The following is a 25848-nucleotide window of genomic DNA, read 5'->3' as shown; positions in this document are numbered from 1 at the left end:
TCATTGGCCCAAAATTGTGTGCAAAAATTTGATTTACAGTGCAAGCAGCAGCTTTCTTTTCAAACTAAGGGATCATTTAACACTGCAAGTGTCAGCTCTAAAATATGACCTATAAGAAATTTTTGCTGAAAGCTGATATAAGCACTCATTTACAGCCTTAGCCTGGCTAACGACGGCCCTTAATGAGCAGCTCAGGCATCTACTTGTTTATTAGGGCAGACTGACTGACAGGTCAACTGATGGGAAAATAAAATACTGAATGAGGAATTGGATCTGTCCCCTCTTTGCCACATCAGCGGGGCCCTAATGTAGTGGGGTGAACTTTGAAGTGCCCTAATGGTCTTCATGGTCCTTTAACCATGCAGGCTTCTATTAGGGGTGTCAGTGGAGCCTGGCTGGAGCAGCGTGACCTATTAGGTTTAATGAGTGCTGCTAAGGGCACAGTGGGCTGCTCTTCTTCCTCTCTGTAAGTGTTTATTTATCTCGTCTAGCTGTGTTTTGGACTGAAGCAAAGTGCAAAGGCAGCGGCAATGTCTCTTACGCTCACAGTCCATTTTATTCTGTGGGTCTTTCTCTTTTTAATAGGGCTGTGTGATTAATGGTCAGTTAACAAGGATGAATTATGTTGTATTTTCCATATTCTTGCAGTGGAAATTGTTCTGTTTACCTCTGATCTACAGACTTACTTTGTTTAAAAAGTATTAAAACATCAGAATCACACAACTACCAAGTTAATTAGAGAAAGTTTGTGATTGGCTTTAAGATTTACTTTGGAGCTGGGTGTCAGAGACAAGATAAGAAGGTAAAAAGGTACTGAAAAGCATGGTAACACTAGAGTTTGGTGTCCTTTTGTGTAGTGCTATTGTAAGAACACTATGAGGCTTCCTAATGCTGTTTGTTGTTTGATCAGGTTGTCTTCTAATCTTAGGGTCCATCCCAGGCATTTCCAACTTGACCAAGTGACTTTGGAAAACACCGGATGGCAGGCCAGAGGCTTGGATGGCAGCTCTGCCACCAATAGTGTGTGAGTGAATGGGTGAATGAGAAGCACATTGTAAAGCACTTTGTAGAACTGCTAAGGTTAAGAGGTGCCTCATAAGTGCAGACCATTTAGAATTTTAAAGGGCACTTTCTAGTCTAAGTAAACTTTACTTATTATGTTATTCTGAAAAATCTGTGTGCTTTGTCTGAAATGTGCAAGCCTGCAATGAAGCGGTTTTTCTCGTATTCACAATTGCCAGTTCCTCTGCTAGACATGGAAGCTTTATTGGGTGACAGCAGGCGTCTCATGAGTTCTGCCATTGTAACGTGATCGAAGTGCTCCAGTAAACTGTTGCGGCGCAGTGGAAAAGTTAGCATTTGTTTCTGGGAGCAAGCAGAAATGGATGTGCCTCAGTGCAATGTTTCTTTCTTTCTTTTTTTCCAGGCCAAAGACCAAAGCAGTGGCATGATGTAAATTGCCACAGGTTTTCTATAATTGTTTTTATTCTTTTTTCCTGGCCATGCTTTCTCTTCCTCTTACATGAGAGTTGTTCTAAGCGGTTGCTCATTCTCTGAAGGATTTTCAGAACAAAGGGTAATAACGGGGGGATTGATTACACACAGAGATTTTGCAGTGTAGGAAAGATATTTTGGAGCATTTATAAGAAAAGATTTCCTGAACACTGTCCTGTCTCATGACTTGTAAAACAAAAACAAAGAACATCTGTGTGAAAAGAGGTTCTATATTTTCTTACATCTCAGTTTATTCTAGCTCTGGCTACAGCTAGATTGACCACCTGTGGGTATTTAAAGCACATTCAAACTATTAGGCTTAACTTTCAGTCTAATGGCTTAGGCAGAGCATCCCATCTGGACGCTGTTGATGCGAGAAAAAGGATGGGATCGGATATCAACCCCAAGAACACAGAAAGACAGAAAGACAGAAAGACACACATCCACACACTCGCACACACACATCACTAAAAATGTTAATTATTTCATTTTTAGAGGCACCTATTGTATTTTTCTATTTATGTCAATAAATGTGTGTAATTTTGTGTTCAGTTCAGTTACATTTTTTTCTTGTATCACCATAAGAGCTATTTATGTTGCAAGATAAAGAAACGACCCTACAATTTTAGAGAGAGATCCACAACAATTACATGATCCCATGTGAACAACAATTTACTAATAGCGGGGAGGAAGAACTCCCTTTTAACAGGAAGAGACTTCCGGCAGAACCCTGCTCAGGGAGGAGCAGCTATGTGTCGTGACTGGTTTGGGAATGAGGAGAAAGAGAAGAGAGACAGAAGACAGAATGTTTATGCATTTAAATGGAAATATGTAAATATATGGGTGAGGGGGCATCATGGGAAATCCTCCAGAAGCCTGAGCCTATAGCAGTACAACTAAGGGGGGTTCAGGGTCACCTGATCCAATGTTAAGCTTTATCAAAAAGGAAAGTGTTAAGTCTAATCTTAAAAGCACATAGTGTGTCCGCAGTCTGAGAGTGAAGTGCTCCATCGGTGCTCTGATGTTTTTGAGATTTGAGGTAACTATTATGAGGTCTGATCGTTCAGAATGTTTTATGTAAGGAGACACATTTTAAACGGATTCTGAATTTAACAAGAAACCAACAAAGATGATTTCTCTCTGTATGGAAGAAATATGATCTACTCTTGACTAGCTGACCATAGATAAACAGTTAAACAATAGTTTCTACTGTCAGTGCTTGTTTTGCATATACTGTATGAAAAGTTCGTAGGTCACTGTTGTGATCATGCCGTACACTGCTGAGTATTTTTAGAGTCTGAAATGTTCACTTTTCTCTTTATTGTGCTACTGCTGAAAACATAAAACATTGCGCAACATTATTTTTTATTGTTTATTTGAGAAATATTTTCAGCTGCTCCCAATTTCACAAGGGACAAAAACACCAAGTAGCTCCAAAAGTTATAACTATAGAGCCACTACTTTTGGTTTTTCAATGTGTCGGTTTAATAATTGTTTACAACTCGCTGTCCATCTATCCATTAAACACAATCCTACTACCAGCATTCACTCACCCAAAGAAAAGGCCCAAATACACCAAACTTCTTCTCTTTCAGAAAATGATTATGGTGGACATGAGTTAAATTTCTTAACCTTTCAAAGAAAGAAAAACAAAAGTATTTGCACTCATTCTGCCACTGGAGATCAATTTATTTCAAAATCATTTAGAAACCATCATTAACAAACACAGCGAGTTACTTCTGTACAAAAATACAGCACATGAGCAGCGCTAAATATGGACGGGCTTCGTTTTTTTTTCCTCTTTTCTTAGTTTTTCTTAGTTTCTCTTGGGACAAAACCAAAACCAAGTAGTCTCTGGCTTTATTAAAGGAAGCGTCCCAATGGAATAGGCAAAAATAATGATTAAAAAAAAAAACTCGGACAATCTAAGTGCAATAACTTATTGCACTGGCACAATCATACATGGAAATACTTGATTAATATACAAAAAACACTTAAAGCCATAAAAAAATGTGAACAAAATTTCAGCCTTTCTTCCATGGCTACTTTTCAAAATAACAAAGAACATAATTTTACATTTCTCTGCAATATTAAGGTAATACTTCATTGGCTTATCTCTTGTGGTCCATTATTTGACAAATAAGCAAAACAAATGTACAAGCAAACGAACAATATTATTTATATTGTTCATATTCACACAATATGACATTACAACCATGGATTTCAATTGCTTTATTTCAGTAGTATCAACACGGACGGAGCTGCAGAGGAGTGGAGCACTGAGGGAGTACCGGCAATGCAAGGTCAACTTGACAAAGTAAGGATTGAGCCACACATTTCTAATCTTAGAGGTCCTTGTCTTTTACTTTGCTGAGGTTTGAGTACCCTCTGCAGGGAATATATAAAGAGAATACATCATCTGGTCCTCCTTAAATGGTCTTTCCTTGCACACACAAAGGTAAACGTTAACATTTTTGATGTTCTGAACGGAAAACATGGTTGTACATGCCAGTGCATGTGAGTCCCTCTCTTTGGAACGTCTTCATAAAGAGACCAGAATGACACTAAAAATGAAAAGACAATGTAGAGGCTGAGCAATCAGCATTTGTCCCAAGAAGCAAATAAGTATTTTATCCACCTTTTTCTGTGCAGTCACATCATTTCAGATTATCTGAATCCTGTTGTTTTGCTCTCTTTTGCTTGTGCTTGTTTCCATCGCACTGTGCACACAGTGAGACAGAGAGGAGAGGAGTAGTAAACGGACAGTTCTTATGTAGCACGTTTGCTTGTATCAGTCCTAGGCTTGTAATAAGCCTAGCTCAAGACTAAAAGAAAACATTGACAAGGATCCCCGCTGAAAAAAGTTTTAGTCCAGGACTAGAATTATTCCAAGTCCAGGAAACGAAACCTTGACGATTAAGACCAGTAAGCAACCACTAAGAGGACAGGGCCATGCAAGGTGTGGGCCTGTCACTGAGATTAAACTGGGTTTGCTGTCTTGCCCAGAAAGGAGAATCAAACTGCTAACCCTCCACTTCATTGTCAAATTATTCTACCTCCTCAGCCGCAGCAGAACGGAAAAGGAGAACGGCAACGCAAACTTTCATCACCACGGTGGGCTCATGATCAGCTGACTTAAAGCACATGGCTACCATGCAACAAGTTTCACAATGCAGACGACAGCCAATTATCATGACTGGATTTTGGTGTTTTTGGCTGTCATGTAAAATACCTTCCTAACTGTAACTGAAATATGAAATGAGGGAAGGGAGCAGTGGCCAGCGGGCCCTTTTGTTTTGGTTTGAGATGCTGACGCAACATTTAGTAGTTGAATAGACAAGTATCACCATTAAAAGAGGGGTTTTTTATATTGCTGAAATCTCAGATGTGACTGCAGCAGTGGGTCACAGTAACTCAACAACTATAATCATATACACTTGATCAATGAAGTCATTTGTCAAGCAAAAGCACCAAACAAACTGTTGAATTGATGTTTAACTTTATCTTATGTTACCATAAACTGAATATCTTTGGGTTTTGGGCAGCGAGACATTTTAAGACGTCACACTGGGTTTCTTGCCATCATCCACGCAGGAGAAAAGAAAACCGATATGTAGCCCAGCATGCGTCATAGAGAGATCAGCCAAAAGGCTAATGAAGCCTGTCTCTAGCCTCGGCCTGGAGCCCAGCTCTGGTGACAAGCTTATTCCGGCGGGGTAACACACACACAGATACCCCTACAATCACTGGACATGCTCACCACATTCCTGTAGTCCAGCTCTAATGTCATCACATTGACCAAACATTACCGAATGCTCTTCGGGACGATTAGGCCCACTGATTTGGCCTGCAGTCTCTGGCATGTATAAGATTCTGTTACCAAGCTATGAATCGAACCTTCATCCCTGCTGAACCCACGTCTAGCGATGAAGCGATCACTTCTGTGTGTGTGCAGTATGTCCCCACCGTGTAGACTGTGATGTACTGCAGCTTTCACAGGGCAAAAAGGCTCACTTTGATGCTAATTAACTGTGTCTATTCCTGCTGGTTGCTGATTAGAGCTGGCGTGGTAAGCTGGTGTTGAAGGTTGCTGCTGTGCATTCCTGTGCCTTGTCTGCCAATGGAGACACCATTTCCTGTAACCTGAAGCCTGAGCCTATTAGTTGAACCTGTGGAGGGAACCCTGGGAGGGAAATGACAATTTCATTTGAAATTGCTGCCAATCCAAGCCAAGCCCTACACCCAGGCTCAATTGGCAGGCCATGTCTGCTCTCGCTCAGTTAGACTCTGTTCACTTACTCTGCCCTTCTCTGCAGGGAAATAAACTCCCAACAACATACTAGTGAAATGTACAGAAATGAACTGGTTTATACAGTGGAACAGAATGGTGTGTGGTGGGATGGTCGGTATAAAAGATAGGATAAAGAAGGCAAACGATGTGAATCAAGATCTGCTCTTTAAATGAAGATACCGTACTAGGCATTATAGGCTATAAGGCTATGAGGACATTAATAAAACCAGGTTTGGGTTTGCAGAATTTTACTGAAAACAGCGTCATGTTAATCGGTTTTTTGGGGTGTAAACACCATAGTTGCATGAGACCTGAGAGATCAAGGAATCAAGAATGAACATCTAGGTGATATTCTCATCTAAGTCACACCTCTGCTTTTCTCTCACTTTCAGCATCTGCTGATTATCATAGACACAGTTGTCTTGGTTGCATCGGCAGCTGCGGTGGCCTCTGTTATCTCCAAAGTCTCTCCCTGTTCATTTGACCTGTGTTATCATTAGTGCTCGCCTCCTCCCCCCATAGTGCTTGTTGACGGCTGCTCCAGGGCAGGGCCCTATGGGGGCAGGTTGGGATCAGGCTGGAACATCATGTAGCCCAGGAGATGGCTGCACTGTGTTCCTTGGCCTTCATACGCAGCGCAGCTATGCTGGAGGACTTTCGATCTGGATCAACATTGAGATCATAGCCATTGATTCCCCCACCGATCCCAGCGCCCCCAAACAGACTGCCCATATGAGTCTGTCCCATGTGGCTGCTTCCTGGACTTGGTACGCCCAGGAAGTCAGAGACGCCTCCAGGACCGTGAGGGTGAGGGGGCATGCAGGAGGGCATAGAGTCACAAGGCACGACACAACCGGGCACCGGAGATGCCCCGCTGCTGCTCCCTATCCATGAAGGGTTCTGGATCTGGAGAAGAAGAGGAGGAGATATTTTCATAATAACTGTTTTTCCAAATGAACACATCAAAAATATTAGTCCTGCCGTAGTAATAGTCACCTGCACAGAATTGTTTTCGATTTTTTTTTTTTTTTGCCACATCAGCTGCTGTTAATAGTAGAACCCCTCAAATTTAACACTTAGACCGAAGAAACGTTAAGAGAGAGCAAATATTAGATCTAAATCATTCCAACTACAATATTACTGCTGTGGTATGTTAACGCTGTGTTCAGAGGTTTCTCTCTTCCCCATAATAATAGCTATTACAGGTTTAATTTCACACTTCCTAACTGCAATTCTGATATCTGCCATCAGGTGTATCTGTAATGTGCACACCACTGAGGACTGAACATTTACCTGTGCATAGTTCTCAGGTCGAGTGAGCAACGGCAGCTCGTAAGCTGTGGAGAAGTGCGTGCGGACCTGTTGCATCTGGCCAAAACGCTCTCTCTTCCTCCACTTGGCTCTGCGGTTCTGGAACCACACCTGCGAAGAAAACAGACTATCAGGACAATACCTCTAACCAAATAGAGACCAAACACTATCAAACATAAATGTGAATATCCTTCTTAAACAAGGCCATTAAAGCTCCTAAAAAGTACACAGAGTGCTTTAGTTTTTCCCACAGAAAACTGGGCCATCTTCCTGCTAAGAAAGACAAAGTAAAAGACCACATAAAATGAGGACAGTGAAGCAAATAAATTCTGCCGCACATGAAAGTCCGAGCCTCGATTTTAAGACTTGACGTGTCTTTAAAGTGCCGTCCACACTGAGCTATTGATGTGAAAATGGTGAGTCTCCCCTGGTGCTGCATGTTTCAGCTCCTCCCTTTGATACACAGACGTCTGCCTCCCTTCAGGCTGCCCGCGTCGACAGATCCACATCTGGGCCTGTAGCCGTTCATAAATCACTCTGAGAAAGGTGTGCTCTCTCCCACATGTCAGCACAGTGGGATCCAGTGGGGAATCCCTCTGTATAATCCATGGAACAAATGTTGAACTTTTGACCAGGACATATATACTGTATATATGAGCATAGAGTATATGTATGTGTGTATATTCATCTTTAGCTTTACTAAGCATTGTTTGTAGCACATGAAATGACTACTGCTCTTCAGATTTGTAGACTTGCTACTTCTCAGAGGGTTGAGCTTTCAGGAACCTGCTGACAGACCAAGTGCAGGCTGCTTAGTCCACTTCTCCATGACTGCAAAGTAGAAGATGGCTATGAAGGACCAATTTCTAGAAGAAGTAAAGGCTGAAGCCTAAAAGAACTCCCCAAGAACACTTTCCCCCCCTAAAATCTTAGTGTTAATTGATATGATGCCTAATACACTGTAGAAATTCATGATGTTCTACATACTGGAAGACAAATCTCATCACTTTTGCTCTTCCAAAGGTTTCTTCCTTATCTAGGGTTACACGATATTGATGAGTGTGGATAAAAATAAGGAAAAATAGATACTAGATATGGATTACACACATACAACTACCTGGTAAAATAATTAATGTATTATTTGGCATAGGCATGAACACATTTATTCTTCAACACAACCTGAACTCTCTCAGGCAAACTGTGGGAATAGTTCTCCAGGCTTCTTGAAGGACATTTGAAGGTCTTTTTTGGGTGTTAGCGGTCTTTTGTTCTATTCTCTGTGAAGATTTTGAGGTCTGGGCTCTGGGGAAGCCATTACATAAGCAGTAGTGTTCTACAGTGTATGTTTTTCTATCCAGGTATACTTTTACTGCATTGTCAGTATGTTTGTGATCATTGTGATGTTGAAGCTGTTGACAATCAAATGCTTTCCAGCTGATGTTGCAGAAGATATTGACCGGATTCTCGACGCCATGGGCTGAAATGCAGCTCCAAGCCATGACAGAGCCTCCATTGTATTTTACAGGAGACATGTTGAGGAGCTAATTTAGCCATTTAAATCAGCTGTGTTGGTTCGAGGACACATCTAAAACCTGCAGGACACCGGCCCTCGTGGACTGAGATTGCCCACCCCTGCTGTAGACGCTCACTGCAGTACCTCTCTTCACTTTCTCCGTACATATCGACAACCAGAAATATAAAATCTACCTTCATCACTCCAGAAGAGCTGTTGTCACTGATTTTCAGTCCAGTCCTTGTGTAATGTGGCCTTTTCTCCCTGTTTCTCTACCTTCAGAATGACTTCTTGACAGCCACCCCTCCACTCAAGCAATTTCTGATGTGGTTCCAGTAAACAGTAGATGGACGGATCTCACACGTCCTGTGTCAGGTATTTGCTGGATTTTTCCCCCTATTTTTTTAAGGACCTGACCTTTTGATAGGCCTGTCACTTCTTCTGTCATGGTGTGTTATCTTTGGCATTTTTTGTAGATTCAACAAAATAAATGTGAACAAATGATGCGCTTTTGTAACAGTTGGCTAGTAAAAAAGTGCCTAAAGATACAATTTAAAAGTGATTCTTTACTAAGATGCGTTTTACGTACAACACTGGTTCCCTTGAGTTCCCTTGAGTCCCCATCCCTTGAGTTAGATGCTTTTTATATTTGAGTGATGCATAAGTCAATGTTAGCTGGGTTAACAAACAAGAAAAAACATTCATCTAAAAATGGTCAGTTAGAAAGATTGGACTGAAAATGAGAGAAAAAAAAAAGAACCAATGTCCAAACAAAACCTTAGACCATTTTAAAAACTTCTGAGAAAGTCTGGCGCCTTGGAAGCAAAATATAAGGAAATAAAGGGTAGACCAAGACTTTTATACAGTACTGTATGTTTCAAAATAGTCAACAGATACAGATTAAACCATACAGATTATCACAGCAACTGTATCTTTCGTTAAACGTTTTTTTCTGTAGAATTTTCTCACATCTCCTTGCAAAAGAATAGAAAAAGCAGAGGGGGTTACTGGGAGTCTCCACATGTTTATCTGTATCTATTTGTTGGTTGTTTGAATCTTATCCTCCCTGGAGAGAAGGGGGAAACTTCTTCAAAGAGAAAAGAGAGGGCAGCCTCGGTTTGACACAGGGGTTAGGACTTGGATTGTTGGGCTGATTCCCAGCCCAATCAGCTTGTGGTTTTCACAGTCCCTGACATGCAATTTCCCTTCAGTCATCCCCTTCAAATCCCCACTCTTGTCTCTGGCCATTTCTCTCAGTCAACAATAAAGTTTGGTGGCAGAATTGAGCACTGTCGTATAAATGGATATTTGCAAAATGCTGATTTTCTTATAGTAAGTAGTTGACTTTAAACATATGAGATAAGACCACCTATAAGCACCCTAACCTGCAAACTCATCGTCTCATTTTTTTAGATGCATTGACCTCCTAGCAAAGTCAAAGTGAATAACATATCCATATGTCTGTATTTTTGCAAAAAACTGACGTAAAGAAGTCTCGTCTGACTCCGACATTCTTTGGGTCAGCTGGTGAGATTAGAGAACAGCTCACCCTTACTGAGTGGTAAGCTGATATGCGAGGTTGTGACTGAACCCCAATGTCAAGGTGAGGGGTTGGAGCCCTTTGAATTATCTCATATGTTTGGAAGTAGGTTTGTGGGTCTATTTTATACTCCTCCTGAGGATTTGGGATCTATTATTGTTTAAGATTTGTCATGCCTTTCTTTTGGTGGCTCTTTGGTTACACAAGCTCATAATATCACAAGTTTTCAAATATAAGCCCCAACATGAAAACACCAACATTAAGTTTCATTACAGCTTCAGTTCCACAAAGATATGTTACTAATGTGATTAATGTATTACCAGCTCAAGGACTCAATTTCCCTCCAAATATATGCAATTCTGGAAAAGTTTGAAAGATGGCGTGTAAGTTTGTCCATTTACTAACTCGCCACAGGTAAACCACAAGGTCTTTATGATGTCCACAGTACCCTCCTTTAGTTTTATAGTAAATGTAACAGTCTATTGATACAACAGTGATTGGTACAAGCCAGGTACATTGTAAACAGTCAATCACAATGTAAACTTACTTATATTCTAAAGCCATTTCAGACTCTTCAAGAATGTTTCAGTGCCCTGTACTACGAAATACGTTTTTCTTTCTCAACAAACCTAAGTTTTTCATTTTAATTGTGATTTTGACAAATAGAGATGCCTCATTCAGTTTTCATACTGTGCTGGCTCCACATGATATGTAGCTAGACTTCCTGGGTTTTTATAATATATATATATATACATGCAGGACAAGAGCATCTGCTGGATCAACCATCAGAGTCGTACTGCACTTCCCTCCGTCTTTGTAAACTAGTCTTAATTTTTGATTACCTGTATTATGAAAATAGTCACATTTCATTTAAATATTTATAAAACTCTTTGAGGAAATGCTGTCAGAATAGCAACAGAGCCTGATGAATGACCTTCTTGATTCTGGTCTTAGATTGTTATCAAAATTATAAAAAAATCACATATTTCAAAGCTCTGCTGTCAGTCACCCAGCGCCATTATTGTACTCCCACTCCTGTATTGAAGCTCAGGCTCTTCTGTCCCTCGCCACCCCGCCCCCAACTCCGACCCCTCTCTCCATGTCTCTCTCCTCCCTCCGTTTTAAGTCAGTGAGGGGAAGTGGGGATATTGGAAAGTGAGATGGGAGAATGTTCAAACTGGAGCTTGTTTTCATTTCATGTTTAATTTCCTGATGCCTAAGCCCTCGGCTTTCCGCAGCTAACCCCTCTGACCTTTGAGAGGCGTGCAGACAAGAGCAGTGGACCAGGCGTGCACACACATACACACAGAATCACACACATTTGCATACCATGTTATATTCACATTTCAAAGTTGCTCTCCAAAAAATGCAGTATTTTAACCTGGACCCTCTCAAGCACTTACTGGAAGCTTTTTCATAAACAGTTTCTGAGCACATATATTTCCCTTGTCTTGGTTTCTGAGTGTGTAAGGTTTCACAGAGAGTTTGCTCTACGTAGCTTTTCCTTTGAATGGCAGTAGGAACAAGACCCCTGCCAAATAGTTTGGCAGAGAGATAATTCGGGGAACATTGTGGAGTCAGATGTGTCCCTTGCTGCTCCATCTCTCATAGTCCCTGACTTATAAATTCATGTAGTTCTTGAGAAACTGAAGGTCACTGCTGTCTTTGTGCAAGCAGTTTTCCAATTAACATGAATTGTCTTAATTGTTTGTCATGATGAACACCAGTGGTTAATAATATATAAAACCCAAAATGATGCTATTTACCAACTACACACACTCACGACTCCTGTTTATTTTATTTTAGCAGACATCTGCAAGGAAGGTGGCTCAGTGGTCTTGGAGCTCAAATAGCTTGGCGCTGATACAGTAATTGCTAAAGACGCTGACAGCGAAATGCAGCTTACAGAGCCATTAAAGAGCTTTATTTATGCTCCAGAGCCAGCAGGCAGAGAGAAAGGAAGAGGGAGAAAGGGAGGGCAGAGTCCACAACTCCAAAAGCAGCTTTGAAGTCCAGCCATCTCACCTCATCTCTGTCATCTAGGACCACTGCAATTGATAGACTGCCTCAGCAGTCAATCACGTACAGCCTCCTACACCTCAATAAAAAGTAGGCAGTATGCTGAAGTTCAAGTCACGAGGCTCTGAGCTAATTGCTTCTAAAGAAAGTAATGGCACCAGAAGTCACAGATTGTGTTATTGGAAAGCTGCAGCCTGATTTTATGAAGACATTCAACATCAAAACTGAGGATGAAACCGTAGGACCTTGACACTGGCAATTTGGCAGAAAACATCTGTATTCTGGATTTCAATTGCTGTTGTTTTGCAGATGAAAAGGATTCTCGATTGCTTTCCGAGCATCGAGTGCCCCTTGGTATTCAACAATTGGATATCCCTGGACTTTGTCTCAATGTACCTTCGGTTGAGATTGTGGGGTTTAGTCTTGATTGCGTGCATATTTAGGGTTTGATTTTAGACGTATGGGTCAAACCTCACAGTGACTCAACAGAGTCTGCAGTGTGCCTGTCAGATGAAGACGTTAATTATATTCATCTGGGGCATAGATGGGTCTGTGTGAATGCAACATGAATGTACTTATTTTACTGTACCACCACAAGGACCAGGCCCGGTTCTCTGTCCCTGACTATGTCTCGGACTATGTGTGGAAATTGAAACTGGCATCTCAAAGTGTTTTTTATATCCACGCCAAAATAGCTTTGATGGTGTTCCATGTGTTTTCCCTCGTTGCCTCCAGAGCTGTGCAGCGAAGTAGTTTAAACATGGCGGTGTGGGGAGAAACCCTTGGCCTCTGACCCTTTCCAGAGTCTACACCATGTAAGTGCTAAGAGCAGCGTATTCCCTAAGTCTCCTCCATCCCACTCTGATCTAAAACTGGCAGGCACAAAGACAGATGGAGAACAATAGGCCTTGCTGTCTAATGCTAGGAACAGTCTTTGTAACTCTCAGCCTTCCCTGTCGGTTCCCCCAATGATTATCAGCGTGCAAACAACTGTACTCATGGAAACTGTCTTAACAAGACAGAAGGACACCATCAGTTGCTTCAGCAAGTGCACGAAAATGACATATGTTTGTATTAAAGTCTCAAAGTTCTCCAGTGGACAGACAGTTGTTAATTTCCCACTCACAATGCAACATTGTCTTTAACACGATCATGCTCATTCCTAAACCATATGTTTTATTACAGTGCCAATAGAATCAAAACACCTAATGTTTTTTTGTTTGTTTGTTTTTCCCTGAACCATGACTCTGAGTGGGTGGGGGGGAAGCATGTGACCTGGTCTGTCTGATATCTCTATGCTGGTGTTGTTCTTATCATAATTATGTTTGTCCACAAGTGCAACTGACCAATCACACTGTTGTGATGTTGCTTTGGACTGTCGAGGAAAACGAAAAGAAATGATTATGTTCATATAAAAGTCTCTTCTGGGACAAGCATTACAACTGTTTTTATTAATTAATGTATACAATATAATAAATATATTTTCAAGTTGCTAGTGATAGGTTTGGTAAGTTGCAATCTTGATCCTGGATCAACATTTTTGTGATTGATATAGGAACAACAGCAACACTGGGATATGTCATAAAATAGATTAATTGTGTATTACAGTAATTTGTTTCGATGACATAAATAAAATCTGGTGATATTTTGATTAGATTCATTTTCTCTTATAAATAAAGGACTTCTTAGCTTATTCTTATGTCAGAAAGGTGCTTTTCAAGCGTAACCCTCTGTTTTGACTTCATCCTCACCTGTACACGGGCCTCTGTCAGGTCTGTCCTGAGTGCCAGCTGCTCACGGGCATATACATCAGGGTAGTGTGTCTTCTGGAAAACCTTCTCCAGCTCCTCCAGCTGGTAGCTGGTGAACGTAGTGCGATTGCGCCTCTTCTTGCCTTTGTTGCTCTCGGCCTCGCTTTTTTCCAGTGGGCTAGAAAGGTCCGACCCCGGGCGCTCGCTCTGCCCCTTCACTCCAGTTTCCTTTAGGTTCAGGTAGCTGCTTTCCATCCCAGGAGGGTCGACGCTCTGGGGCAACTCAGACTCTGTCAGGCTGCTGCTGTCCTTTCCTGTATTTTGGAGATAAGAAAAGTAAAGAAGAGGTCAAAACGTTTATTTTTAACAGTTTGGTCTTTTAAAGGGGCACCACACAAATTTTATACGTTCTTTTTTAGTTCAAAATGCTCTCAAGCACTAAATCTCTCAAGTTCTCCTTCTGTGGCTTCCTGTTACTGCTCAAAACTTTAATGTGGAATTTAAAATGTGAAAATACAAGCATTTGGGTGAAGCATTAAAAGATGAAGGTAATACTTTATAACTATACCCACAACTAAAGGTGTAATTCCCCTGTAATTAAATGGAATCTCAATGTATTTTTATTTAAACTACAGTGTCATTATATTTATATATAAATACTTAAAGGTAGGTACACTAGAATAAGGAGCTAACAAATAAGGTTTTTGCATGAAATAAAGAAGTAATTATACTATAAGTAGAATTACGTAGTGCATAATGCATGCCTTTTAATTACAAGAGAAGGACAATTAAATAATACAAAATTATGTTACCAACTTAGAAAACATCCTCAAAATTGACTAAAGTGTGGCTTTACTGTGAAATCAGTTCATTTGTGTAATAATAAACAGACAGTTATCTTTCTGACCATCTTACAGATGAATAAAAAGCGCCATGTGTTCTCAGTAATAGTCCCACGTTTACAGTTAGAACATTCATTAGAGCAACGTGTCTTTAAAATGTGGCTGAATGATCACATTCAAGCCACTAAGAGTGTCTGCTCATCGTCATATTACAGCATCCCCGCCAAATGACATTTACTTTAAGCACACATCATCTCTGTGATGTTTTATTTTAAGGTTCAAAGGCCTCGTCTGTGTGCAGCAGGAAAGAAAGTTTGAAAGATATGTCACGACGCATTGGTGTGACCTGCGACACAACCCTCGAGCCCTTCTCCCCTCACATCTCTCAATCACGCCACCTGAAATCCGAGCCACACAAAATCCTGTGCGTCTCGGGCCGTGTGTATGGCGGGCCTTGTGTATGGGGGCAACCACGCTTACCCCACAGCCTTCCCCCTGAGATGTAAACAACATTGTGTTTGTCACCTTCAATTTTCAGTGCATCCATTTTGTTACAGACCTTGCTCTGTTCCTGTCAGCACATGCTGGCTTTTTGTTTCCTTTTAAGAGATGAAGAAAGCTGTCCCTTCTCCTTCAATAAACAAACAGCCGTGTGAATAAATAAGCAGAAGGGCTCTGGTTGCAGGCCAGTGAGAACAGTGTGCTCGGTCAGCCTCTGTTTGCCTTTCCTGCAAATGGGCATGGAGAGTGCCCTGTCCTAACTGTATTGGTCTGAAACCAGCGCATAATGGTCTCCTCCATATAAACAGACTTGTGAGTGTTGCGCAACACCACCATTACTTTAATCCAACAGACTTTTTCTCAGAGTTAGGAAGTGCCAAATGATTGAAAGTTATGGGCTTGTATGCATGCATTTGCTTTTGTCCTGAGTAACGTCAGTAATTGCTGTGTGTCATTCTTAGAAAGTTACCTCACTGAAAGAGTTGACACCTTTTGACACACAGTGAGTCACAGAGTCTTGTTTTTTAGTGGTTAACAAGATGACTGAATAGTTTTAGGGTGATGGAGTTAGGCGGTGGTTGTCTGCAACAAGCATGTTTGTTTTCATGGATTAGTACGCTTTGGGCTTGTGTGTCCCACAATGAGATGTCAATAGTCATCCCCTCAGAACTGCTGCAGCCCTTCCCTGCTTTCTGGCTCAGACCTACATGGGCTGAAACACTAATGGAACAACACAGCGTTGCCCAACTGGAGTTCATGTCCTCATACAGCAGTGGCCTACCTGTCAGACCTTTTTACAGTCTCCATGCAGGCAGATATTCTGACATCACCAACCCCTGAGCTGGCCTCGTATCCTCGAGCTACGTACAGTCATTTTATTCTGCCTCTGGGCAGGAGCATGGCTCTAGTGTTAGTAAAGTAAGACGGGTCAACTCCAGGTTCCTGTCTGGCATTTGCATCTGTGAGAGAAAATCCAGTTATGCCCCTGAGCAAGGGGCACATATCCTGTGAGACTGCAGCTGCACACAGATGAGGAGATGGGAAAAGGGTAGGATGGAGTGTGGGAGGTACTCCAATTTGTCAGTGCAATTAAAAAAAATGATTTAACTTTTTTTAAATACACATATTTCTTTTCTTATCCAGACATTGGATCCGCTGATCAATGCCAATCCCATTACCGTAACTAAATGTGAGGCTACCGTGAGCAGCCTGCTAAAGGCATAAGGACTGGAAAGATGAGGTAAATTGCTTGCCTGTCACTGAAAAATTCCACCAGGAAGTAACATATACATATATAACATATAGTCATGTAAAAGAGGAAAACTAAGTACGCCCCATGATTCAGTAGCTTGTAGAACCACCTTCACCAGCAATAACCTGAAATAATTGTGTTCTGTATGACTTTACCAAATGTCTCACATCATTGTGGAGGAATCTTGGCCCACTCTTCTTTATACGGTTGCTTCATTTCACTGAGGTATGCTGGCCTTGAGGTTTGTAGCAAGAACTTAAGGTCTCTTTGGTTTCTGGAGCATTTCAATTACGTTGAGGTCGGGCTTATACTGGGTTATTGTAACACTTTTATTCTTTTCTTTTTCACTCATTTTGCTGTAGATCTGCTGCTGTGCTTAGGATCATTGTCTGTTTGCATACCCCAGTTTTGCCCAACTTATAGCTTTTGGACAGATGGTCTCACATTTGGTTCTAGAATACTTTTGTATACAAAGGGGTTCACTGGTCGACTCAGTGATCCTAGGTGCCCAGGTCCTGTAGCTGCCAAACAAGCCCAAATCATCAACTCCCCACCACCATGCTTGACAATTGGTATGAGGTGTTTGTGTGGATCTGCTGCATTTTCTTTTCACCAAACGTGGCACTGTGCGTTATGGCCAGACATCTCCACTTTGGCCTCCTCTGCTCAAAGTCAGAGTTCTCGTGGTTTGTTTAGATACAACTGTGCAAACCTAAGCCGTACTTTTTTTTTTATTTTAGAGAGAAGAGTAACTTTCCAAACAAGCCATACTTGTTCGGTCTTTTTCTAATTGTACTGCCTTGAACTTTAACATCTAACAAGCTAAGTGAGGACTGTAGAGTTTGAAATGTCGCTCTTGTCTCTGACCTTGGAGTGGATTTTCTGGGATAGTAATGATAGCATTGTGTTAACACACATCTGAATGCTCCAAAAAAGCAAAGTGCTAAAATTTCTACTTTTAGAGAGGTGCTCACATTTGCTAATGATCAATTATTCAAATGCATTTGATTAGCAGTGCCTGGCTCCTACTTACCCTCTTAATTCCCATGGAAGCACTAAGGGTGAACTTAATTTGTCTGGTAAAAACTTTATTTTCACATGCATTAATTTCAGTTTATGTATATTTCATCCGTTTTATCCATAGAAATGAGCAAACTGTGGACATCACAGAAAGTGTTTTTTGTTTTTTAACTTTGTCATTTTCAGTTCTTTGTGCATAGATCCAAAAAAAGGCCTTTAACAGAAACATTGTAGGGTATGACAATCAAAGAATCCTGAAAAGAAATATATAGGGGAATTTGCCAAAGATACTACCAAAGAGGGGCTTTGTCCTGCCCTTGCATCCAAAGAGCCATTCTGAGCTATGTGCTTTATATCAGCTGAACCCAGAAACATATATTTCAATCCAGTTTTATTGCACTGATGCACACACACATTTAACTTTCATGACACTTTCAGTTGTGTGGTGGCATGCTGTATCTTATATCCCATTTTCAGCACTCTGATGGGACAACCCAGTGACAGTGATTGTGTCAGCACTTCATAATGTGGTAAAACTTTGCTCAAGCGTGGTGGAGGTATAACGTTAAAGGGGAACCTTTATTTGAGGCAAAGTCACTCATCTAAACAGATTTCATCAGATCTGAGTGGTGAGTCTATACCACCAGTGTGTTTTTATGCCCCTTACACTGTTTAAACTGCGGTTATGAGTCTCTCTCCATTCATTTAGGTTGGGACTTGATGTTGTTATACTGCAGTATATTGCACTGGAAATCCCATAAAGCAGTATTGACTATTTGCAATCATTTGCCTCAAGATTCCTTAACTTTGTTGTTCTTTCGTTGTTCTTTGGCGATTTTGCAGGAGAAATTGAGACTGTTACGAGTCAGTTTTGATCACCTGGCTGTATTTTGCTCTTCCTGAAATCTATTTATAGATGTATTTTGGGCTTAGCTAGTTACTAGTCTACACAGTTAGTTAACTGGCTACAGCATACATCCCTATAAGTGTTAATAACTGTCTCATCCATCAGATCCAAGAAGAGACTTAATCAGGGATTTTCCCACGCTGAACTCTCCCTTTAAGTCTCTGAGCTTAACCCAGTCTTTTACCGCCATATTTTACACTGGAATCTGCAATAATCAACATCTTTTGTCTGTCTAGTATGCCAAACTCATCCCTTTTCTCTCTGTCACGCTAACCACACAGAATCCTTTCCCACAAGCATCTTTCAGTTTTCCCGCATGCTGAGCTGTCTCTTCTGCACGCTGCTCCGGAGAACACAGCCATCACACACTGCTTTCTTTTGGGAGCCAAGATTCCACTGCGTTGGCTCCGAATTTTTTTGGCATTCACAAGAATGTGTTTTTGACAGTTGTTCTAGTTTGAGCATTCAACAACGTATATGTGAACGCACCATCTGCGCAATGTGCCAGTTTCTCTGTGACAAGCTGCAGACCTCTTCATTTAGCCGAGGTCAGATGTTTACTAGGGTCAGCAATTTAATCACTGCTGAAAACAGAGAGAAAACATCAAAGTGTAATTTAACTGGTTGTAAAGCAACAGGGCACCCTCTCGGTTTTTATGGAACGGGACAGGGAGGGTCAAGTGAAGCCAAATAAAAGAAACACTATAAATTAGTAACCTGGGGAAGGGTTAATGACCAAACACTAAATAGGGAAGGGAATGCTTTTAAACAAAGTGCTCTGAAATGTTCTCTCAAAGCATTCGGAGCTGACAGCAGCACTCCACCAAATAAAGTCAAATATTCCTTCAGGTTTGGTTGTCAACAGGTGACTATTAATTTACAGTTAATGTCGGCTCGCAGACACGCTTCGGCCTGGATTATTTTTTTTCTGTACACCACTAAGACCTGATGTTGACTGTTGTTTCCTCAGTGGAAGGGAGGCTCCCAGATGTTCCTGAGGAGAGATCGATGCCAGCGGCTCATGCAAGAATGCAGATTCCCTGGGAAACAGAAAAAGTCTTTCTGTTAAACCTCACTGCTGTCATATTACCTTGGGCTGGGTCGCTCACTGTCTCATATCAAAATGCGCAAAAAATAGTTGTGGGGTTAAGGTCGTTTGAGGGGAAACTAGTGGACGAAGAACACAAGTGTCTTTCTTAAATGTGGAGAATCTTGAGAAAAACATTCATGTGTTTGAACTGTATATAAACTGCATATTAAGCATTAAGATAAATAACATTTGCCACTCTTGGCAAATGTAATTTATTGGCAATGTAATGTGGCAATGCTGCAACATTACAATTAGGTTGGTCTTTACAAAATCCCTCTCTTCTAGTAGATCACAGTGGCAAGCAAATTCTTGCCATTCCCATGTCTCTTTTTGATCACACTACAGTCCTGTGCGGCCATATGTTCGCATTGTTCAACAACCCTGCAGAGGTTAGATTAGAGTCAGATTTAACTGATGAAAGTAGTAAAGGTGAAGCCACAGAGCCAGACTCAGCACAACAGGCCCCACGGTGTGTGCCAGCTGGCCCGAGTCAGTCGCTTTATTTTTGGTATGTGTGTTACCTTCGCCTGCAAGAGGGATGACTGAATGTTTAAGCAAAAAAGCAGCAAAACACAGCAGCAAGAGTGAGTGCGGGAACAGATACAAGCAGGAACCTGACATTGAGAAAAACAACACCCCACAGAACAAGATCTCGGGTTGCCAAAGCTATATGAATGTATATTTCTTTTCATGGCGGGCCAGTTGCTGCTCCTTTGCGTCCCGAGTCACACATTTATATGAGCCACTGCTTCCAAGCATTCACTCATTACGTATTCGAATTTATTCTGGTTCGCAGAAGCATGCTGGTACAATCACAGGTGTCACTCTGGCGCTCGCGTTTTTGCTAAAATCAACACAATGTGTTAGTCATCAGCACATGTGTATCCTGTGACATCACTTCCCCAAGCCTTTTAATGCGTACTTAGAATACTGTATTTTGACAGGACGCTTTTAAAGAGCTGCCAGGACTTTTTGAGCTTGTGTTTTGGTTTTCATATGCTGAGAAAATGTTTTACATATCACAGGATGCTCAATGTCCCGCTGAGGAGGAGGAGGGGTTGTTTGAAAGTAAGAAGATTGACAATTGTTGTACTTTCGGAGTGTATAATTTGCTTTGGTTATTTTGTGAAGAGGCGAAAAGGATATGAGCGTTTAGCCCGAGTTGTACTAGTATTACCACAATACTAGTGTCTCTCTGATTGCCACCTTTAAGCCTTACTTTCATTTTATAAATACTGAGTGAGAATAATCTAATGATTGGTTTATGTTCATGAAACAATATGATCTCCTCTCTGAAGCGAGCAGCCCCTATCAAAGGCAAAAAACTGAAATTAATTAAAATTAAACAGTGAGTTCAATAAAGTGCTGTGCACGTAAACAGTCGTTCCCACACATGTGCCGCTTTCCTGGAAACCCTCTCATTTCTCTCGAGTCTCTCAAATCATTACCCAATCTCCATGTCCGTTTCTGACTCCTTGCTTATTTGTACAAGGTATTGTTGAGACAGGGTTATGTAAACCAGTCCCACTTTGTCATCTTGGGGACTCTCTGTAGCTTTGGAGATCTGATGTTTGGGGAGTATGAATAATAACTATAGGATCCAGTAATGCACATCTGCCTTGCATTAATGCGGCCCTCTCCTGCGGCGCTGACCTGCATTCCTCAGCTCTCGATCAGCTCCAGGGATTTTTATTTCATTCATCGCCATGTGAGCAGGTAGGCGGCTCCATCCCTGTCTTCACTGCAGGACAGTCTACCTGATTAACGTAGGCTTAGAATGAACAGTCCCACCGATCGGAGCCACTACTGTGCACGGCTGCATGTTGATTCATGCTTCCTGAGTCAGGGTTGTTTTCTGCTTTTTCTACAGACGTGGTTTATGAGACAATGTTGTATTATTAATAAACAAGATGTAAGAGTATATCCACACCACCTGAACCCAGATGTTTTTTTAATAAAGTAAAATTTAAAAAAAAAAAGAAAAAAAGAAAAAAAGCTTGAAATATTTTGATTAATATTTAAATTGGATTTTAAAATATTTCTTAGATTTCTATAACTTTACAATTTTCTCAGATGAATTGTACTGAGCTGCACTGAAATCATGTGAATGTAAAGGTGTTTCAGGGGTTTTGGAGCTCCTAAATCAAAGGTGTAAATTTAAAAGAAGAACTGTGGATATTATGGAGCAGTTATTAAATACATTCCACGATAATACAAAATTCCAGTTCTTTGCACTTTATGTATATTTTTAAAAATGGCAGTTCTAATACATATCTAAAAGAGATGGCCTAGCTGGTTGCCTCTCTTTTGGGTGTTTTGATGTATGAAAACAATTTCATGTAAAATCTTCAGAATGACATAGAGATTTGCCATAAACAGCTTTAGAGCCTTAGCTGAAGTTACCACATTCAAAATTCCCTTTGGGGACAAGTTCGTTTTGTCATCATGATGGAGATAAAGCATCAGCATTGAGCAATATATCTCCCATTGAGGACCACACATAACAGCACAACCCTGTTGACGCCTGAGGCTTTGGCAAGTCCCCAAAGTATCCTCCCCAGAGCCACGATGCCTTCATCTGGCTGCAACATTTTCAATATTAACATTGCACAGCTCTCCTCAAGGGAGGCAATGTTGCATTTAATGATGGTGTTTAAATGATTCTGTCAATGCACTTGCCAAGTCGATTTAGTTCAGTGCAGGGGTGCTGAAAATGTTGGAGGCAGAAAAGGTGACAGTTCAGACTAAAGTGAAGAGTGACACCATTTTTTTTTTTTCTCAGAACAAGAAAGACCACTTTGCACTCTGTGGCTGTGTGATGGTGGTTATACAAAAATGTACATACTGCTGGTCTCCTCCTCGCAGATCACGCAGAGCAGAATTAGACCAAAGCACTTTTATTCATTATGTGTAATGAGCAGTTTTTAGATCTCAAATTTTGGAACTTTTCTGAACTTCAGTGACAACTGCATTAGATGCATTTAGGATGGATTGCTACAAAGGACTCGATTCACTTAGTTTTAGCTGTGATCCCAACAGATGTTTTCGTCTATATCACTGTGGTAAACATCTGGAATTGACGCCAACCGGTCTGCCTCAGTGTTCACCAAAATCAGATTTTTGATGTAGAATATTATAGAGATATGACATAAAAAATATTTAAGAATACTGTCTGTTACTTTTTTCACCCTATTGCCCTTTTGACCTTTTGTCACTCGGAATAATTTGAATCGGATCCATCGGCTTAATAAAGTTGGCTGTTTTGATTTTAATAAAAGCAGAACCTTTTCTTTTGCCGACCTTAAGCGTGGCTCCAGAATTGTCGTGATTGTCGCAAAACTGTAAAGCTTTCATTATAAACGCTATTTAAATGCATTTGGTACGAAGTTGACTACACGGACAATTAAGGGACATAAACTAAGCATTGCTTTTGGCTTATAAACCTCCATCAAATGGATTAATTAATATTAACAAATGGATTAATTAATATTAACAAAGACACCTGAAAAAAGAAGAATTTGCCTTTTTGTGTTTACTCTCACAGAATAAGCAGGACTTGCTGGAAAGAAAATTATAGGCCCATTTCCTGCACATCCAAAAAATTCTCCAAAAATTAGGCCTTATGTTTCATAGGCTGTAAGGCTGAGGGTTCCGCGTAACGCAGACAGGTCTCAATGTGCCCCAAATAATAATAATAACAGCAATATTCCACGAGTTGAGTTTATTTGTCAGCAATCAAGATAATTTATTGTTGACGATAACATGCTGCAGTTATCGTCAACAATAAACTGCAGACTGCACTAATGCAGTCTGCGTTAGTGCTTTTATTTTGTAGCGCCAGTGCGCAAAAAACGGACAAAAAGTCGATTTAAATTCAAAATACCAAACTGCCTTTGGTCAAAGCGCCTCATTAAATCCAAATAAAACCCAGAGGTTTGATGCATTAATTATAACTCACCTTGCAGGTGTCCAAGTACCTAAAATCCTTTAATCTCACTAGACTTGTAAAAAATAAAAATAAAAAAATCAGCCTACTTCTAATATTTACCTTTTCTGCAATTATCCGGATTTAAGGGCTTTAATGTGAAGGTTATGTTCCTGAGTCAGAACCAGTTCTGCTCAAAGAAAATAGGTCTGTTTTTCAAAATGTGTTTTCTTTTCATACCTCGGCTTCTCCAGTCAGGCTGATGGTTCAACAAACGAACTTATGGCACACTAATGCGCAACACTTTCTCCTCCTCTCTGCTCTACTTTGACAGCTTATTTTCACACCGTGTGTTAGACAGTACTATAAATTGCACTTATTGCTTGCAAATGTCCGGTCCTGCCTCGCATTTCCGTTAAATTTCTGGCCAACACATATATTCCCTGTAGAAATCGCACTTTGTCTTGTGCGCACTCACCATAGCAGGAGATGAGCGTCCCGTTGTGTGCGCTGTCCGGGTGCAGCTTGCTGCCTTCCGGGGGAGTTTTGCAGGTCGGTCGCTGCATGAAGAGCTGGTATTTGTTGAAGGTGCCCTCCTCAGCGCCATCCAGTGACTGGCAGTCCGGCTGGAAAGGACTCCTGGACTTCTCTCCGTAAGCCTGCCCTTTACCCGGAATGAACGTGGGACTGTATTTTGTTTCAGTGGTTGGGAAAGTCCTGAAAGGGTTCGCTTGGTGATCTCTACTTTGCGCAGTAGATGTACTATAATATGAATCCATCGATGTCATATCGCAGTATGAGACGCACGTATCTGCGTTCATACCTAAAAAGATATATTAAAAAAAATCCACACGGTTCTTGTTTCCCTCCCCTTCTACAGACAGCAGATATTCTCCCAAATTTCTCTCGTACTGACAGGCTCACACTGCCGCGCTCATGCACACACACTCTCACACTGGCGCATCTGGGACTGGTTAAAAAATGAATCAGATGTTTTCCAGAAACTGCAGACTGAACAAATGCTAAAAGCCCCCTGAAGGTTTGTCGGGGTAAAGAGAAATGCCTTCCTCAAGCTGATGCCGCCTCAGTAGCCTACAGTGGATCAGACACACGCACACGCAGCACTCCGACCTTCAGGCTCGACGCACGTCTGAAGTAGGGCCCACACCGAGCTTCAACCTCCGCTATTATGCAGCCAGTAGAAATGGGAGGTCAAGCTCAGAAGGGGGACAGCTTTTTTTGTAAACACGCGGGAGATACAACACATGACATTAATGTAATTAGGGGATGAATATGACCGCTTTGATTCCTGTTGTTGCATGGCGTAGGACCTAATCTCCTACTTAGAGAAAAAAATTATATCTTTTTATTAACCTTTAAAGGACTCTTCCCTTCCTTTCCGAGGAAGCCAGATGCTTATAAATGACATTTGTGGAAACATTTGTGTTCCAAATATGTGGGGAAAAAAGAGAGAAAACAGCACAAGTGTAAATGTATCAAGCCGGAAATTCGAGCAACAACAGCTCCTAAATTCAGTCGTCGTTAGACTTCAGTGTTGCATAAATATTTTGTTTGTGTTTATGTTGTGGAGGCCCGCACGAAGCGCATTATCAGGGGGGTCCGTTACTGCGCACATGTCCATTCACAGTGGAGGAGAATCAGAGCATCATTAAGCAGCTTTGCCATTTGAAAATGAGCACTTGTAAATATCTAATTGGCCTAATTATGAATCGTTAAGCCCATCATGCTCGCTGAAATAGGTTACTTGGCTTCGTGCGCAAAGATCTGGTACAACGAAGCAATTTGCCTTTTCTAGACTATAAAACGCTGGAATGAAGCGGTTAAGGAAACAAGATGGGCCTTTATGTCTGTCGGTAGTCAAATTGGTTAAGCTGGCTCAAATCACGCTCTTAATTTTTAGGATATTGTCAAGATTACCTAAGAGTTTGAGAGACAGCGAAAATGAGAAAAATAAATCCCAAATCTTTTACAAGCTGGCTCAACCGAGCGTGTCTGATTCGCATTACTATCACATGGTGACATGGTAATATACATGGTAATAGTCCCTTAATATTTGGCCAAACATTATTATTATTATTATTATTATTATTATTATTATTATTATTATTATTATTATTATTTGTTTCTGCATTTATTTTTATTAATCCAAATTCTCGAGTCCTCTTCTCTTTCTTTCTTTCTTTCAGGTTTAATTAATTTTATAACTTTAATTGTGGCTCTTGTTTAGCAACATGATGCAGTCCACATCTGCAGCCGTGTACTCAGCCAGCAGGAGGATAGAATTTCTTAAAACATATAAGATAAAATGAGACACCAATAAGCGAATTAGCTCTATTTTTAAGCTGTTAGCGGTTTGTTTTTGTTGCTTTTT

The 25848-nt window shown here is 40.9% G+C and overlaps 1 protein-coding gene across 1 annotated transcript; it reads right to left on the bottom strand.

Moving 5' to 3' along the window:
- Window positions 1-3162: 3162 nt before the first annotated feature.
- Window positions 3163-24592, bottom strand: alx4b (ALX homeobox 4b). The gene is made up of 4 exons (XM_006782619.3): window positions 23935-24592; window positions 13920-14233; window positions 7079-7207; window positions 3163-6691 (listed from the first exon to the last, which is right to left on the bottom strand). Exons 1-4 carry the CDS (start codon window positions 24275-24277, stop codon window positions 6371-6373), a joined length of 1107 nt encoding a protein of 368 aa, XP_006782682.2. The 5' UTR covers window positions 24278-24592; the 3' UTR covers window positions 3163-6370.
- Window positions 24593-25848: the final 1256 nt, after the last annotated feature.

The sequence above is a fragment of the Neolamprologus brichardi genome, chromosome 7 (assembly GCF_056152115.1).
Source record: "Neolamprologus brichardi isolate AB-2024 chromosome 7, ASM5615211v1, whole genome shotgun sequence".
Lineage (NCBI taxonomy): Eukaryota > Metazoa > Chordata > Actinopteri > Cichliformes > Cichlidae > Neolamprologus > Neolamprologus brichardi.
Note: the sequence above shows the minus strand (reverse complement) of the source record. Positions and strands in the feature narration are given on the sequence as shown.